At 40.7% G+C, this 18,240-nt stretch overlaps 1 protein-coding gene across 22 annotated transcripts in view; it reads left to right on the plus strand.

Moving 5' to 3' along the window:
• Nucleotides 1-18,240, plus strand: part of MIA2 (MIA SH3 domain ER export factor 2) — a 117,522-nt gene that overhangs the window by 49,018 nt on the left and 50,264 nt on the right. For 15 of the 22 annotated variants that reach the window (XM_024925458.4, XM_055097531.2, XM_057299689.2 and 12 more), the window contains 5 exons: nt 6,176-6,253; nt 10,601-10,711; nt 11,327-11,398; nt 12,252-12,356; nt 16,960-17,082. In XM_024925458.4, coding sequence (XP_024781226.3) covers nt 6,176-6,253; nt 10,601-10,711; nt 11,327-11,398; nt 12,252-12,356; nt 16,960-17,082 — 489 coding nt within the window. The remainder of the gene's footprint in view (nt 1-6,175; nt 6,254-10,600; nt 10,712-11,326; nt 11,399-12,251; nt 12,357-16,959; nt 17,083-18,240) is intronic. The other 7 variants (XM_055097532.3, XM_063596058.1, XM_055097534.2 and 4 more) reach the window with 1 other exon arrangement.

Consider the following 18,240-nt stretch of genomic DNA (forward strand, 5'->3'; position numbering starts at 1 on the left):
AATATATACCACAGTTTCTTTATTCGTTTGTTCATTGATAGATACCTAGGTTGTCTCCATATTGGCTACTGTGAATAATGCTGCAGTGAACATGGGCATGCAGCTGTGTGTAGAAGGTGCCAATTTCATTTTTTTCGGATAAATATCTGGAAGAAGTTTTGCTGGATGTAGTAGCTCTATTTTAAATTTCTTTAGGAGTCTCCATACTATTTTCTGTAATGACTGTACCTATCTACATCCCTGCCAGTAGTGTACAGTAAGCCCTCAATGTCCTTGATAGATGGTTGAAAATTGACTTTAAGTGAAACAGTGTATACTGAATTCAGTTTTTTTTTTCTCATCAATGTTATAATGAAACAATGTTGAAGAAAACAATGTTATTCAAAGGACAAAGGACCTGCTCTATGCCTTTCTCTTTTCTTGTCTAGAAAAAGGGTTCCCTTTTTTTTTTTTTTTTTTGTAACTTTTAAGTTCAGGGGTACAAGTGCAGATTTGTTACATAGGTAAACTTGCATCCTGGGGGTTTGTTGTAGGAGGGTTCCTTTTCTCCACACCTTCACAAATACTTGTCATCTCTCTTGTCTTTTTGATAATAGCTATTCTAACAGATACAAGGTAGTATCTCATTGTGTTTTTGATTTGCATATCCTTGATGATTGGTGATATTGAACACTATTTCATATACCTGTTGGCCATTTTTATGTCATCTTCAGAGAAATATCTATTTAAGTCCTTTGCCTGTTTTTAAATCAGGTTGTATGTTTGCTTGCTGTTGAGTTGTATGAGGTCTTTTAAAATATTGAATATTAACCCCTTATCTGATATATTTTTTCTCAATCTGTAGGTTGCCTTTTTATTGTGTTTACTTGTGTATATTTTTATTTTTTTTACCTTGCAGCTTCACCTCAAAGGAACTTTCATTTTATTGTTTCTTTTGCTGTGCAAAAGCTTTTTAGTTTGATGTAGTCCTGTTCACTTATTTCTTGCTTTTGTAGCCTAAGTTGTTGATGTGATAGTCAATAAATTATTGCCAAGGCCAGTGTCAGGGAGCTTTTTCCCTGTGTTTTCTTCTAGGAGTTTTGTAGTTTCAGGTTTTATGTTTAGGTCTTTTATCCACTTTGAGTTGATTTCTATGTGTTGTATAAAGTTAAGAGTTCAGTTTCATTCTTTTGCATGTGAAATCCAGTTTTCTCAGTACCATTTATTGATGAGACTATTCTTTCTGCATTGTGTATTCTTGGTGCCCTATTGAAAATTTGACCATATTTATTTGGATTTATTTCTGGGCTCTCTATTCTGTTCCACTGGTCTGTGTATTTGTTTTTATACTAGTACCACGTTGTTTTCGTGACTACAGCTTTGGAATATAATTTAAAATGAGTTAGTCTGATGCTGCCAACTCTGTTTTTCTCAGAATTGCTTTGACTATTTGGGATCTTTTGCTATTCCATATTAAATTTAGATTAAAAAAATTTCTGTGAAGAATGCCATTGAGATTTTGGCTGCCTTTCCATTTCTTTGTGTGCTCCTCAATTTCTTTCATCGATGTTTTATACTTTTCAGTGTACAGATCTTTCACCTCCTTGGTTGAATTTTTTCCTAGGTATTTTATTTTTTTTGATGCTATGTAAATAGGATTGTTTTCCGGATTTCGTTTTTGGCTAGGTCGTTATTTGTGTATAGAAATGACATAGTTTTGTTTTGATATTATATCCTGCATCTTTACTGAATTCAGTTATTAGAGCTGTATTTTTGATGACATCTTTTGGGTTTTCTACATATAGGATCATGTCATCTGCAAACAGATAATTTTACTTCTCTGATTTGGATATCTTTTCTTTCCTTATCCTTCTCTTCCTTCCTTCTTACTTTTTTTTTTTTTTTTTTTTTTTTGAGACAGGGTCTCACTCTGTTGCCCAGGCTGGATTGCAGCAGTGCAATCTCAGCTCACTGCAACCTCTGCCTCCCGGGTTCAAGTGATTCTCCCACCTCAGCCTCCCAAATTGCTGGGATTACAGATGTGCACTGCCGTGCCTGGCTGTTTGTGTGTGTGTGTGTGTGTGTGTGTGTATGTATTTTTTGGTAGAGACAGGGTTTCACCATGTTGGACAGGCTGGTCTCGAACTTCTGACCTCAAGTGATCTGCCACCTTGGCCTCCCAAAGTGCTGCTGGCATTACAGGTGTGAGCCACCATGCCAGGCCTTTTATTTCTTTTTCTTGTCTAATTGCTTTGATAGTACTTCCAGTACTATTTTGTTTTTGTTTTTTGAGACAAGGTCTCACTCTGTTGCCCAGGCTGGAGTGCAGTGGCATGGTCATGGCTCACTGCAGCCTCAGCCTCCCAGGTTCAGGTGTTTCTCCCACCTTAGCCTCCCAAGTAGCTGGGACTACAGGCGTGCACCACCACGCCCAGTTAATTTTTTGTATTTTTTTTGTAGAGATGGTGTTTGGCCAAGTTGCCCAAGCTGGTCTCGAACTCGGGCTCAAGTGATCCGCTTATCTCAGCCTCCCAAAGTGCTGGGATTACAGGTGTGAGCCACCGCACCCAGCCCTTCCAGTACTGTTTTGAATAGAAGTGGTGGTTGTGGGCATCCTTGCTTTGTACCAGATCTTAATGGAAAAGGTTTCAGTTTCTCCCCACTGATGATGATATTTGCTGTAAGTTTTTCATAAATGGCTTTTGTTATGTTGAGGAACTTTCTTTTTTTTTTTTCATTATTTAAAAAATTTTATTATTTATTATTTATTTTTTTGAGATGAAGTCTTGCTCTTTCACTAGGCTGGAATGCAGTGGCGTGATCTCGGCTCACTGCAACTCTGCCTCCTGGGTTCAAGCAATTCTCCTGCATCAGCCTCCTGAGTAGCTGGGACTACAGTCATGCACCACCATGGCTGGCTAATTTTTTGTATTTTGGTAGAGACGGGGTTTCACCATGTTGGCCAGGATGGTCTTGATCTCCTGACCTCATGATCTGCCCGCCTCGGCCTCCCAAAGTGCTGGGATTACAGGCATGAGCCACTATTATTTAGTTTTTTGAGACAGGGTCTCGCTTTGTTGCCCAGGATGGAGTGCAGTGGCATGCTCATGGCTCACTGCAGCCTCAACCTCCTGGGGTCAAGTGATTCTCCCACCTTAGCCTCCCTAGAGTAGCTGGGACCACAGGTGTGTGTGCCACCAAGCCTGGCTAATTTGTCTATCTTTGGTAGAGGTGTGGTTTTGCCATGTTGCCCAGGCTGGTCTCGAACTCCTCGGACTTCCCAAAGTGTTGGGATTACAGGCGTGAGCCACCACACCTGGCCAGAACTTTACCTCTATACTTACACTGTTAAGGGTTTTTATCAAGAGATGATGTTGGGCTGGACGTGAGGGTGTGTGCCTATAGTCCCACCTACTTGGGAGCCTGAGGTGGGAGGATGGCTTGAGCCCAGGAATTCAAGTCCAACCTGGGCAACATAGGAGAACCTATCTCTCAAAAGAAAAAAAAAAATGGATGTTCAACTTTGTTGAATGTTTTTTCTGTGTCAATTGGTATGATCATGTGGTTTTTGTCTTTCAGTCTGTGAATGTGATGTATCACATTAATTGATTTGAGCGTATATATATATATTTTTTTTTTTTTTTTTTTTTTTTTTTTTTTGAGACGGAGTCTGGCTCTGTCACCCAGGCTGGAGTGGAATGGCGTGATCTCAGCACACTGCAACCTCCGCCTCCCGGGTTCAAGCGATTCTCCTGCCTCAGCCACCTGAGTACCTAGGACTACAGGTGCCTGGCTAATTTTTGTTTTTAGTAGAGTCAGGGTTTCACCATGTTGGCTAGGATGGTCTGGAACTCCTGACCCCGTGATCTGTCCGCCTCGGCCTCCCAAAGTGCTGGGATTACAGGCGTGAGCCACTGTGCCGGCCAATTTGCATATATTAAACCGGCTTTGCATGCCAGGGATAAATACCACTTGATCACAATGCATAATCTTTTTGATGTATTGTTAATTTCAATTTGCTGATATTTTATTTAGGATTTTTGCATCAGTGTTCATCAGAGATATTGACCTGCAGGTTTGTTTGTTTGTTTATTTATTTATTTTTTGTGGTTTCTTGGTCTGGCTTAGGTATCAAGGTGATGCTGGACTCATAAAATGTGTTAGGAAATATTCCCTCCTGTTGTTTTCTTGGAAGAGTTTAAGAAGTATTGGTAATAATTCTACTTCGAAAATTTGGTAAAATTCAGCCGTGAAGCCATCTCTTCCTGGGCTTTTCTTTGTTGGGAGGTCAGATTACTTTAATAACAGATTGAGATATTTGGAAGCTGGGCCTCAGTTCAGAGGATTAGTCTGTTTTTGGTTTCGACTTTGTTGTAAGGTAGGCAGGTTTTCTTTTCTTTTTTTTTTTTTTTGAGACAGTCTTGCTATGTCGCTCAGGCTGGAGTGCATGATCTCGGCTCACTGCAACTTCCGCCTCATGGGCTCAAGTGATTCTTGTGCCTCAGCCTCCCGAATAGCTGGGATTACAAGTACACGTCACCACGCTTGGCTAATTTTTGTATTTTTAGTAGAGACAGAGTTTCACCATGTTGGCTAGGCTGTTCTTGAACTCCTGACCTCATGATCCCTGTGATCCGGCCTCCTAAAGTGCTAGGATTACAGGTGTGAGCCACTGCGCCCATCCAAGGTACCAGTTTTGGTTGGTAAGGACATTAATTTCCTTTTGCTGCTGTAACAAATTAGTGCAACCTAGTGGTGTAAAATAACACACATTTAATCTCTTAAAATTTTGAAGGTCAGAAGTCTAGAACTGATCTTTTTAAAAATATTTTGTTGTAGAGATGGGATCTCACTATGTTGCCCAGGCTGGCCTTGAACTCTTGGCCTCAAGTGATCCTCCCACGTTGGCCTCCCAAAATGCTGGGATTACAGACATGAGCTACCATGCCCAGCCTTAAAACTAATCTTGGGGGCGAAAGTTAAGATAGCAGCAAGTCTGTTTCCTTATGCATGTTCTAGGAGAGAATCTGTGTCTTGTGTCTTATATGGAGTCTACCAACATTTCTTGGCTCATAACTACATCACCCCAATTTCTGCTTCTATCTTATATCATTCTTTTCTAAGTTTGGTCATCTTGCCTCCTCCTTTTAAGGACCCTTGGCATTATATTGGGCCCACCAAAATAATTCTGGATGCTCTTTCCATCTTAAGATCCTTTATCACACCTGGACATTCTGGGGAGCAGAACATAGACATCTTTGGACAGGTCATTGTTTAGCCAAGCACAGGGTTCATCTGACTTGGCAGGTCCTGAACTCCAAGTTTTTTTTCTCAGCTTCTAATTCTCCTGAAATCTCTGCTTAGTTTCTTAGCCCATCAGCCTCTTCTTCTAGGGGGAATAGAAATGTCAAATACTAGACTTGCCTTTCTGGGGTTTCCCACTTCTCTCACAAATTCTCACTGTTTTGATAGCTCTCTGAGGCTTTCAGACAGATAATTTTTTTTTTTTTTTGGTATTTTTCGTCAAGCTTTTCTTGTTCTTGCCAGAAAGGTGGATCCAGAACAACCTAGTCTTCAATTTAATCACTTTTTTTGAATAATTGAAGTACATTTTGCCAAATCTTATAGCATTATATGTTTTATTGTTCTTTTCATTTTTTGATGGTTGTTCCCTACCTTTTAAAGATTTTTATATTCCCCACTTGCTTTATTTGTTGTGTAGTATGGATTAAAAGTGAAAAGTTTTGATGGTCAGTTGCTATAAATTTCTCCTTAATGAATAGGCTTAAAGAAGAGGTTTACTTGTTTGGGGCATAATTAGACAGCTTACATAAAAATATGCTCTTTGAGTAAATCTTTGGATAATCTTTAGTACAATCTTACCATTAGAATTTTTACTTCATTTTTAGTAAAAGATGCTAATATGAGTTATAGTCCTATGTTCTCTGAGAAGCAGACTTTACTCTTAGAGGTGAAGTTCTGGCATTTGTTGCCAGAGCTAGTGGTTTGTGATGTGTTAGCTGCTCTGGCATTGTTTGTTATAGTGGTCAGATTTAAAAAACTTAAAGCTAAGTAAATCCAAGTAAATTTAATGTATTATGTGGAAATGGATTCTGTCTGCTTCTTAGGCATCTATCCAGATAAGATTTAGAATAAAATTGGTAGAGTTTTTACTTGTGCTGTTGCTTTGTTTCAGTATGAAGGCTATGAAGTAGAGTCATCTTTAAAGGATGCCAGCTTTGAGAAGGAGGCAACAGAAGCACAAAGTTTGGAGGTAGAAAATCAAATGGTATAATTTTAAAAGCTGGGGAAAAAAATACTAAGTAACAAAAACTTTAAAAATGTATCTTCTGAAAACTATTTGAAAAAAATGTGAAAGAGCATCTCTGGATGTTAAAACTTAAAGAGGAAAATTAATATAGGAAATGGGACAATAGTAGGTAGCATAAAATATTATAAAAATTTGAGCTTTTATTGCTAACTTGTTTTGAGTCAGGCATGTTTATGTTCAAGGAATCAGGAGCTGTATAGAAACTTCGTTCTATCATTCCTGGGAAATGTATTAAGGTGATCGTTCCTTTTTTGACTCAGTTTGCTCTAGAAAGGAGAAATAAGATTCATTTTTACAAACTTAGGAATAGTTGGCAACAATAACTTATGTAAATTATGACAGTATTTGCTTTATTTTCATCCTGAGGATATTAAGAGCTAACTAGAATTAGGCCAGAGGTTTACGTTATAAGTAATGGTATATGTTGGTAAATGTTTAACAACTTTTTTTTTTTAAAGCAGCCTTATTTGTAGCATTTGCTGAGTTCTGTAGTATGAATACTTCCACCATGGCCAGTTTCAGGCTACCAACATGATGTCACTGAATGAGGAGTCTGGGAAGATAATGCTTAAAGTAGGCTTTCCTGAGCCAAGTGTGATTTGGTTAATTTTAAGGAAGGAAAGTATGGTAATTTGTAATTTAGCTAAACTAAGACAGATTAGGGTAAGTGATGGGAATGCCTTACTACTGTTTAGATGTGGACGTGTTGTAAAAAGCACAGTAGTGACAAAGGATAGCAGAGGACACCTGCGTCTGCAGATACTAACACAGAAAACAGTAGACTTTGTACCTTTGATAAGTGTCTAGTACAGTGTGGCAGTTCTCAATCACTGTTCTCCGTAATCATCAGAAACTCTATGTGTTATGATTCAGAATTTTCTAGTAGAGTCCAAAGGAAGTTATAAATTGGATTCCAAATAAGTTTCTTAATGTTTTCTTCATTTGTTGCCTACTAGTATCTTCAAGAACTTGTTGAAATTGTATTTTATTTGCTAACCCTCTGTCTTTTTTTTTTTTTTTAATTTATTTATTTTTATTGATCATTCTTGGGTGTTTCTCACAGAGGGGGATTTGGCAGGGTCATAGGACAATAGTGGAGGGAGGGTCAGCAGATAAACAAGTGAACAAAGGTCTCTGGTTTTCCTATGCAGAGGACCCTGCGGCCTTCCGTAGTGTTTGTGTCCCTGGGTACTTGAGATTAGGGAGTGGTGATGACTCTTAACGAGCATGCTGCCTTCAAGCATCTGTTTAACAAAGCACATCTTGCACCACCCTTAATCCATTTAACCCTGAGTGGACACAGCACATGTTTCAGAGAGCACAGAGTTGGGGGTAAGGTCACCGATCAACAGGATCACAAGGCAGAAGAATTTTTCCTAGTACAGAACAAAATGAAAAGTCTCCCGTGTCGACCTCCCTCTACACAGACATGGCAACCAACCGATCTCTCAATCCCTTCCCCGCCTTTCCCCCGCTTCTATTCCGCAAAACCGCCATAGTCATCATGGCCCATTCCCAATGAGCTGCCGGGTACACCTCCCAGACGGGGCGGTGGCCGGGCAGAGGGGCTCCTCACTTCCCAGTAGGGGCGGCCGGGCAGAGGCGCCCCTCATCTCCCGGACCGGGCGGCTGGCCGGGCGGGGGGCTGACCCCCCCACCTCCCTCCCAGACGGGGCGGCTGGCCAGGCAGAGGGGCTCCTCACTTCCCAGTAGGGGCGGCCGGGCAGAGGCGCCCCTCACCTCCCGGACGGGGTGGCTGGCCGGGTGGGGGGCTGATCCCCCCACCTCCCTCCCGGATGGGGCGGCTGGCCAGGCGGGGGGCTGACCCCCCCACCTCCTTCCCGGACCAGGCGGCTGGCCGGGCAGAGAGGCTCCTCACTTCCCAGTAGGGGCGGCCAGGCAGAGGCGCCCCTCACCTCCCGGACGGGGCGGCTGGCCGGGCAGGGGGGCTGACCCCCCCCACCTCCCTCCCGGATGGGGCGGCTGGCCGGGCAGAGGGGCTCCTCACTTCCCAGTAGGGGCGGCCGGGCAGAGGCGCCCCTCACCTCCCGGACGGGGCGGCTGGCCGGGCGGGGGGTTGACCCCCCCCACCTCCCTCCCGGTCGGGGCGGTTGGCCTGGCGGGGGGCTGACGCCCCCACCTCCCTCCCGGATGGGGCGGCTGGCCGGGCAGAGGGGCTCCTCACTTCCCAGTAGGGGCGGCTGGGCAGAGGCGCCCCTCACCTCCCGGACGGGGCGGCCGGCCGGGGGGCTGACCCCCCCACCTCCCTCCCAGACAGGGCGGCGGGCCAGGCGGGGGGCTGACCCCCGCCACCTCCCTCCCGGACAGGGCGACTGGCCGGGCGGGGGGCTGACTCCCCCACCTCCCTCCCGGATGGGGCGGCTGGGCAGGCGGGGGGCTGACCCCCCCACCTCCCTCCCGGACAGGGTGGCTGGCCGGGCGGGGGGCTGACCCCCCCCACCTCCCTCCCGGACGGGGCGGCTGGCTTGGTGGGGGCTGACCCCCACCTCCCTCCTGGATGGGGTGGCTGCCGGGCAGAGACGCTCCTCACTTCCCAGACGGGGTGGCTGCCGGGCGGAGGGGCTCCTCACTTCTCATATGGGGTGGTTGCCAGGCGGAGGGTCTCCTCACTTCTCAGACGGGGCGGCTGGGCAGAGACGCTCCTCACCTCCCAGACGGGGTCGCGGCCGGGTAGAGGCGCTCCTCACTTCCCAGACGGGGCGGCGGGGCAGAGGCGCTCCCCACATCTCAGACGATGGGCGGCTGGGCAGAGACGCTCCTCACTTCCTAGATGGGATGGTGGCCGGGAAGAGGTGCTCCTCACTTCCTAGATGGGATGGCGGCCGGGCAGAGACGCTCCTCACTTTCCAGACTGGGTAGCCAGGCAGAGGGGCTCCTCACGTCCCAGATGATGGGCGGCCAGGCAGAGACGCTCCTCACTTCCCAGACGGGGTGGCGGCCGGGCAGAGGCTGCAATCTCGGCACTTTGGGAGGCCAAGGCAGGCGGCATGCTTCGCCGGGTGATCAGAGCTATTCGCCCATAGTCCGTAGCCCAGAGCCGGGGCTGCTCGGCTCTCCGTCCCGGGGGGCCGGGGCCGGGCTGGAGGCGTGCGAGCCTCTCATCGCCGCCTCCCAGCGCAGCCACCTGAAATCTTGATTCTTAACCTTACTTCTCAACCCTCTGTCTTAACTAGCCTCCCAGTAGTAATTTATGTTTGATAAAAGAATTTTAGAAGGCATTTAGCATGCTAACAGAAGAGCAAAAAGTAGGTAGCAAAGACATTTATTCAAGCTTGGTAATACTGAGGATAAAATATTACACATCAATTTATTTTCAAGGTAATGAATTATTATAGGAGTAAAATTAGCTGAATTTTTAGCTGCATTCAACATTTTGGAAATTTTTCTTCAATTTCAATAATTTTTTAGCATAGTATTTTCAGTAACAGTAATCATAATTGAATTCAAACTATAATGTGATGCAATTAAAAAAAATATGATAGCTGAATCTGTAGATAAAATCAAACCAATAGAGTAATTTTGATTCGGGTCAGGGAATTCCTAGAATGAAATATTCAAATTTGGGGTAATATGTATAAACAAGTTTTTAAATCACTGTAATGTAGTATGTATTTTTTTTGCTTTTATTTTGGCCTGCATTAAAATCTTTGAATCTTTTGGCGTATTTTTCTTTAACAAGTTTGTTGAAGGATCACAAATATCAGAGGTATGTTTATTATAGTATTTAAAATCCAGTTGGAATAATCCAATAACTAATCATTTTAAATTAAAAAGGTCATAGAAAATAGGTCTTAATTCAATATGGAATATTATCATGAAGCAGCCTTGATTTTTTTTAGTTGATTTTTTATGTCATGCCTTTAATTGTATTAAATTAGCTTTATTTCTCATTTTTTTCTTTATAGTGCTTTTAAGCAGAGGTTGGCAAACTGTGCCTAGTGGGCTCTCCACTTTTTTTTGTAAAAAATTGTTTTGGAACACAGCCATGCTCATTTATGTAGGTATTGCTTTTGTTTCTCACTGCAGTGGCATAGTTGAGTAATTGCAACAAAGACTGCATGGCCTACGAGCCTAAAATATTTATTCTCTGGCTCTTTACAGAACTTTGCTGACCACTGCTACAATTGCTGTTATTTTGATATTATAAAAATGAGCAAATGTATAAATGAAAGTTATTTAACTTATAGTACATATTTTTTATTATGCTCGTCTGATTTCCCTAATGAAAAATTCTTATATCTGTTTAATAAAGTTGGCTTTCTCTCTTAGGCAACCTGTGAAAAGCTGAACAGGTCCAATTCTGAACTTGAGGATGAAATACTCTGTCTAGAAAAAGAGTTAAAAGAAGAGAAATCCAAACATTCTGAACGAGATGAATTGGTAAGGCTTTTTTATTTGAGGAGAATATAAGAAAAAGAAAGTTACTGAGCTTTAAAAAATTAATATGATACTGGTTAAAGTATTACATTGTAAAAAATGTAAAGATACAGAAGGTTGTAGAGAGCAAAATTTTCTAGATCCATTCTTTTCACTTCCCCCAGATGTTACTGTGTTAAATTTCTTGCATATTTTTATAGAAATTTTCTATATGCACTATGGAAGTAGCTCATGTAAATAAAAACTGAATAATCATGTCCATAGTGTATATTTGTAATTACTTAACATGTATATTAACATTAAAACTTTTTCTTTTGAAAAAACCTGTCTTAATGAAAATCTTGATGTATGTGAGATTATTTAGTAAAACATGTTAGTGGACTTATCTTGAGCCTATATAACTTAAATGTTATGAAATATTAAAGTTATGAGATACTATTGTTATGTAATGTTCATATAAAATCCCTTTTAGCATATGGCTAAATAAACTGAGAAGGTTTCTTAATTTGAGCTGTCACTTATGGAGCTAAAGTGTTAGGTTAACAGTATATCTAATAAACATGGCATTTTGGAAACTAGAGTTTAGTAAATATTAATTGCCTGATACTGTGTTTCTAGATGGCGGATATTTCAAAAAGGATACAGTCTCTAGAAGATGAGTCAAAATCCCTCAAATCACAAGTAGCTGAAGTAAGTTGAATTAGTCTAGTAGGTCTGTTGCTTTTGGAAATAATTTTAGTTTAATTTTTTAAAATTAAGAAATAAGTTACAATAGTAGGATTTGAGATATAGGGGATCCCAGATATGTATTTTTTTTTTTTAACAATACCTAAATGAATTAGCATGGCTGTGTTGCCCAGGCTGGAGTATAGCAGCACGATCTTGGCTCACTGCAACCTCCACCTCCTGGGTTCAAGCAGTTCTCCTGCCTTAGCCTCCTGAATAGCTGGGATTACAGGCATGTGCCACCACACCCGGCTAAGTTTTGTATTTTTAGTAGAGGCGGGGTTTCACCATGATGGCCAGGCTGGTCTTGAACTCCTGAGCTCAAGTGATCGGCACACCTCGGCCTCCCAAAGTGCTGGGATTACAGGCATGAGCCACCACACCCAGCTTGTATTTTTTTTTTTTTTTAAGTGAAGTGCTTCAGAAAAGTTCATCTGTTCAATGGACAAGTGTTTATTGAGCTATTACTATATATTGAGGACTGGTTGCTTGACACTTAACATTAATAGACAAAAAAGTCCCCAGGAAGTTTAAATTTTAGTAGGGGAGGCAGAATAAATAGTTATCAAAATTTGCTGCACAGTACATAGAAAGTTATAAGAGTTTTGTCCAAGGTCACATCGTAGCAAGTTAGTGGGAAAGGCAGGACTAGACCTGGATTCTAGACAAGCCTTTTTTCTGCTACACCATGCTGCCTCTGCTGTTAATATTGGCATGGTTTTGCCTTTGTTTAATTCTGTGTTCTAGGGAGTATGTGTAAAGATGAGCTATGTATTAAATTAATTGTTACAAACTTGACATTTTTTGTTTCACTTAGGCCAAAATGACCTTCAAGATATTTCAAATGAATGAAGAACGACTGAAGATAGCAATAAAAGATGCTTTGAATGAAAATTCTCAACTTCAGGAAAGCCAGAAACAGGTTTGTGCTCCGTAGGGACTCTTCAACTTGTGAATATGTAATTATAGATGTTCTTGTCATCCTCATGACTGACCCATGCTAGGGACAAGTATAGGCTTTTCCTTGAGAGCATGAGAGCAGGACAGTCTCCCATACATATTTCAGTGTCTGTCTCTTTTGTATAGTATACAAAAGTGTATGCTTTTGGCACCCTCTACCCCAGGGCAGGGAAAGTAAGCCAGGGCATTTAGCATTTTGGTAATCATAATCAACTTCTTAAAGCCAGGCCGAAGGGGTAGAGAGAATATGAGTGAGGATTATTGAAGTTATAGATCTGGGGTCTAAAGATAGAAGCAATTCTGGTGGCAGATCACATAAGGATGTGACATTTGCCCTCTTTCTCTCCCACATACATAGATACTCCCACGTATATTTCTTCTTCTCCTTTGCCAATGTAATTGTAACTTTTCAGTGGGAAAATTTTTCAGTGATTAAATTATTATAATTATCCAAATATTACTCACACCAGAGCCACATGGTTTGTTCTTTATTTTTTTATTTTTTTATTTTTTAGACGGAGTCTCACTCTGTTGCCAGGCTGGAGTGCAGTGGCGTGATCTCGGCTCACTGCGACCTCTGCCTCCCAGGTTCAAGCAATTTTTCTGCCTCAGCCTCCCGAGTAGCTGGGACTACAGGCACGCGCCTCCATGCCCAGCTAATTTTTGTATTTTTAGTAGAGATAGGGTTTCACCATATTGGCCAAGATGGTCTCAATCTCTTGACCTCGTGATCCGCCTGCCTCGGCCTCCTAAAGTGTTGGGATTACAGGCGTGAGCCACTGCACCTGGCCTCATGGTTTGTTATTACGTATTCTGTCTTATTCAATATTTTCCTTAGGGTTAATAATTGTTTTGTTTCTTGTATACTTATCCGGTTCATCTGTATGCTGTCTTCTAGAGATACAGATATCTTATTCATGCCTTCAAATGCTTTGTTTAATCTGTTAATTGCATTTTTTTTTTCTTGAAGCAGTTTTTTCTTTGGCCTCTCTTGGTTTCATAAGAACTTATTCTGTAGGTGTGTGTTCTGTTCTGTGTCCTAAGATTTCACTTCACCCCCATCCTAAAGATTCCTCTTGTCTTTCTCCTGTGTTAGATCTTTTATTTCCCATATCTGAGCCCTTTTGCGGTTAATTCTTTTGGTTAACTTTCTGAGGAAGAGGTATAGGAGATAATTTTTTTAGAACTTACATGCCTGGAAATGTCTTGTTTCTCATACTTGTTGATATTTTGGTTGAATATATTCTGGGTTGGCATTTTTTTTTTCCTCAAAATTTTGACACTGTCACTCCATTGTCTTGACTTTCCAATATTGCTTTTAAGAAGTCAGAAGCTGTTCAGATAATTGGACATTTTTGGAAATCTGCTTTTTTCCTCCTGGAAGCTTTTAATATCTTTTTATTGTTTCCCCTTCTCTGAAATTACAGATCATTACACATCTCTTGACCTCGTGATCCACCCGCCTCGGCCTCCCAAAGTGCTGGGATTACAGGTGTGAGCCACCGCGCCTGGCCCACAGGCGGGGTTTTCTTTTCTTTTCTTTTCTTTTTGTTGTTGTTTTTTTTGTTTTTGAGATGGAGTCTTGCCTTGTTGATCAGGCTGGAGTTCAATGGCCTGATCTTGGCTCACTGCAACCTCCACCTCCCGCGTTCAAGTGATTCTCCTGCCTCAGCCTCCTGAGTAGCTGGGATTATAGGTGTCTGCCACCACGCCTGGCTAATTTTTTGTATTTTTAATAGAGACGGAGTTTCACCATGTTGGCCAGGCTGGTCTTGAACTCCTGACCTGAGGTGATCCACTCACCTCGGCCTCCCAAAGTGCTGAGATTACAAGCGCGAGCCACCACGCCCGGCTATTGGTGGGCTTTTCTATAGGATATATATTTTTTTTGTGACAGAGTCTCACTTTGTCACCCAGTCTGGAGTTTAGGGCGCTATCTCAGCTCACTATAACCTCTGCTGCCCGGGTTCAAGTGGTTCTCCTGCCTCAGCCTCCCGAGTAGCTGGGATTGCAGGCGTGTACCACCATCTGGCTAATTTTTATGTTTTTAGTAGAGATGGGGTTTCATCATGTTGGCCAGGTTGGTCTTGAACTCTTGACCTCAAGTGATCTGCTTGCCTCGGCCTCCCAAAGTGCTGGGATTACACGCATAAGCCACCACGCCTGGCCAGGTTAGGGTATTTCTAATTGGAGGATTCTCAGTTGTTGGTATCTGAAGAGCATTTCCACAGGGATGAGTCCTCCACATTTCCCATTTGGGAGGTGTAAGCCTGTTTGCCAACAGTCTTGCAACTTAGGTAAAGAGTGCTGGTATCTGACTGTTCAGTAGTCAGTTTCCTCTTAATACTTTTATGTTTTCAGTATGTTACTTCCACCTTCACCTGGATAGATGTCCCAGAGTCTCAGGTTCCACCTCTCCAAAGAATGACCCTGTAGGGTTTTGCATGTGTGTGTGTGTGTGTGTTTGTGTGTGTGAAAGAGACAGAGATAGAGAATGAATGAGAGAGAATGAGAATAAGAATGTGTATATATTTATGTCATGGGAGGCTTTCCAACTGCTTTTTATACAGACTTTTGGCCAGTCCTCCTTTTTTCCAGTCCTGCTTATACCCCTGGTATTTGTGCCTTCAGATCATGAGACTTTCTAGGGTATAGCAAATCAGCCTACTTTTGGGTGTTCCTACCTTCAGGCTTAGATCTAAGTTCTCTCTAGTTGGTTGAGTCTTTTTATCACACTTCCATTTCTTTCCATTTTCTACTTCTACAATTATTTTTTGTCTCATCTCCTATTCTCTTTTTTCCTTGTGGGTTTATGCCTTTGAAAAAAAAATCTGTTTTCTGCCATTTTAATAGATTTGAGTAGAAAGTGGTGGTAAACCCTGTGTTAAATTTGCCATGTTATGATCAAAAGTGGCCTTTTCCACCTTGGAAAATATTTCACCTAGATCAGTCTTACTCTTTACAACTGTTTTCATCTAACTCCCTTGTAATAATCCAAATTGTTGAAACAAACTGTGTTCACTGATGCCATGTTCTAATGCACTCCTTCTCTAATGTTTTAATACTGTATACTGTGTACTTAAGTCTCTTTACTAACTCATGAGAGATGACCTAATCACCAAATGTGAATTTTTTCTTGGATTCTCATTTGTTTTTACCTGTATCATCTGATTCTGTTATATATATAAAAGGATTAGTTTTTCATGTGTTCGGAAATACGCTAATGAAGCCTTAGTTTTGCAGAGAAATCCAATAATTACTGTTTGGTAGAACAGAGTTTTAAAGACTAAATAAATTTAGACTTTTTCATATATATGAGCCATTTCTTTTGTGAATTGCCTGCTCAGTCTTCTTTTTTCTTTGCCTATTTTTTCTTATTGACATCTAAGAGCTCTTTGCTTGCTAAGGTTATTAACCTTTTGCTACAGATATTACGAGAGTTCCTTTCTTGGCGGGGTGCAGTGGGTCACACCTGTAATCTCAGTGATTTGGAAGGTCCAGGTGGGAGGATCACTTGAGGCCAGGAGTTCAAGATCAGTCTGGGCAACATAGTAAGACCTTGACTCTACAAAAAATAAAAATAAAAAAATTAGCAGAGTATGTGACATGTGCTTGTAGTCTAGTTGCTTGGGAGGGTGAGGTGAGAGAATATCTTGAGCCTAGTAGTTTGAGATTGTGGTCCAGCTTGGATGACAGAATGAGACCCTCCCTGCCTCTAAAAAAAAAAAAAAAAAAAAAAAAAAAGAAAAAAAAAAGGAAAGAATTCCTTTCCAGTTATTTATCTTTAAATGTCATTTGTGTTATATTTGATTTGGTGAAGCTTTTAAGCTTTATGTAGTCAAGTCTACCTTTTATAATGATCTTTTAAGCTTTATGTAGTCAAGTCTACCTTTTATAATGATGTTTACTTTTTGTCATGTTCAGAAAGGCTTTCCTTTCCTGTAAAAGTATATGTAGTAGAATACTGTTGTGCAGAATCTGATCTGTTCTATATTAATGGTATTTCTTTTTTTTTTTTTTTTTTTTTTGAGACGGAGTCTTGCTCTGTTGCCAGGCTGGAGTGCAGTGGTGCAATCTCGGCTCACTGCAACCTCTGCCTCCTGGGTTCAAGTGATTCTCCTGCCTCAACTTCCCAAGTAGCTGGGACTACAGGCGCGTGCCACCATGCCCAGCTAATTTTTGTGTTTTAGTAGAGACGAGGTTTCACCATGTTGGCCAGGATGGTGGTATTTCTAAAGGTTAGTTATTTTAAGTACAAAATTGCACAATGATTTAAAAAATACATTTTAATGCAAGTAAGGTATGATATTTTATATGGGATATAAGGAATGGTAAGAAATGATCAAATCTAAGATATGTATATCTCAGAAAACCTTTATTTGATATAAATATATGATATAAACTAGTTGAAGAATGTGTGTGTTATTTTACACTACCCCATTTTGAAAGTTCTTTGAAAATAGGAGCCATGTTTTTCTTTTTTAAGTAGCTACATAATGCCTTCTTAGTATCTTTTAATGATTCACTTGCATGATGAGTTGCATTTTTAAAATTTTCATTTTCAGCTTTTGCAAGAAGCTGAAGTATGGAAAGAACAAGTGAGTGAACTTAATAAACAGAAAGTAACATTTGAAGACTCCGAAGTACATGCAGAACAAGTTCTAAATGATAAAGAAAGTCACATCAAGGTAAATGGCTCTACTGGTTTCAGTGATCAAGTTGGCTAGAATTTTACACTAACTCTGAAATTTGAAAGCTAGTTTTTAGCAACTTTTATTTTCACAACATATTTTCATAACATATTTGGCCAGATTTTCAAATGTTTCTTGAAGACTTACAGATTTGTCATATGTACATACACATACACACACACGTACTTATATGAATATTCTGTGTGTCCTTTTATCTTCTCTGTATTTTAGCCTAGGTATTTAATAAAGAAATAAAAATAATGGTTTCTACCATTTCTCTTCAGGATGCTATCTGCTATTGTTAGAAGGTTGGAAGAGTTTGAGAAATTGGATGTATAGTTATATATATTAATTGAATATCTTTAATTTAACTGGTGTATGTACTTTGATGGAGAGGAATACTTTTAAAAAATAAATTTAATTGAAACTTAACTCCAGTCATAAGAATAAAAAGATTTTTTGATTTTTTTCTTTTCCTACTCATTTAAAAAAATCTTAATGCTGATAAATACAGATACTCAAGTGTATCAAATAATGATATGTAAAACTAACGTTCTATAATTTACACAGTGATGTGGATGTTGTCATATTGAAAGTGATGCTCTCACTCATAGGTGGGAGTTGAACAATGAGGACACTTGGACACAGGAAGGGGAACATCACACACCGGGACCTGTTGTGGGGTTGGGGGAGGGGGGAGGGATAGCATTAGGAGAAATACCTAATGTAAATGACGAGTTAATGGGTACAGCACACCAACATGGCACATGTATACATATGTAACAAACCTGCACATTGTGCACGTGCATCCCAGAACTTAAAATATAATTTAAAAAAGTATAAAGAAAGTGATACATTTATGCCAGTTATGTTGCTACTAAGAATATTTTCAAAATTCCAGCTTTCTGAGTTTTATTCAGAATTTGGCATATATATATGTATACACACACACATATATATACATATATACACATATATACATATATACATATATACATATATACACATATATACATATATACACACACATATACATATATACATATATATACATATACACATATATACATATATACACACACATATATACATACACACACACACACACACACACACACACACGAGATGGACTTTCAATCTTGTCACCTAGGCTGG

Source organism: Pan paniscus, chromosome 15 (assembly GCF_029289425.2).
Source record: "Pan paniscus chromosome 15, NHGRI_mPanPan1-v2.0_pri, whole genome shotgun sequence".
NCBI lineage: Eukaryota > Metazoa > Chordata > Mammalia > Primates > Hominidae > Pan > Pan paniscus.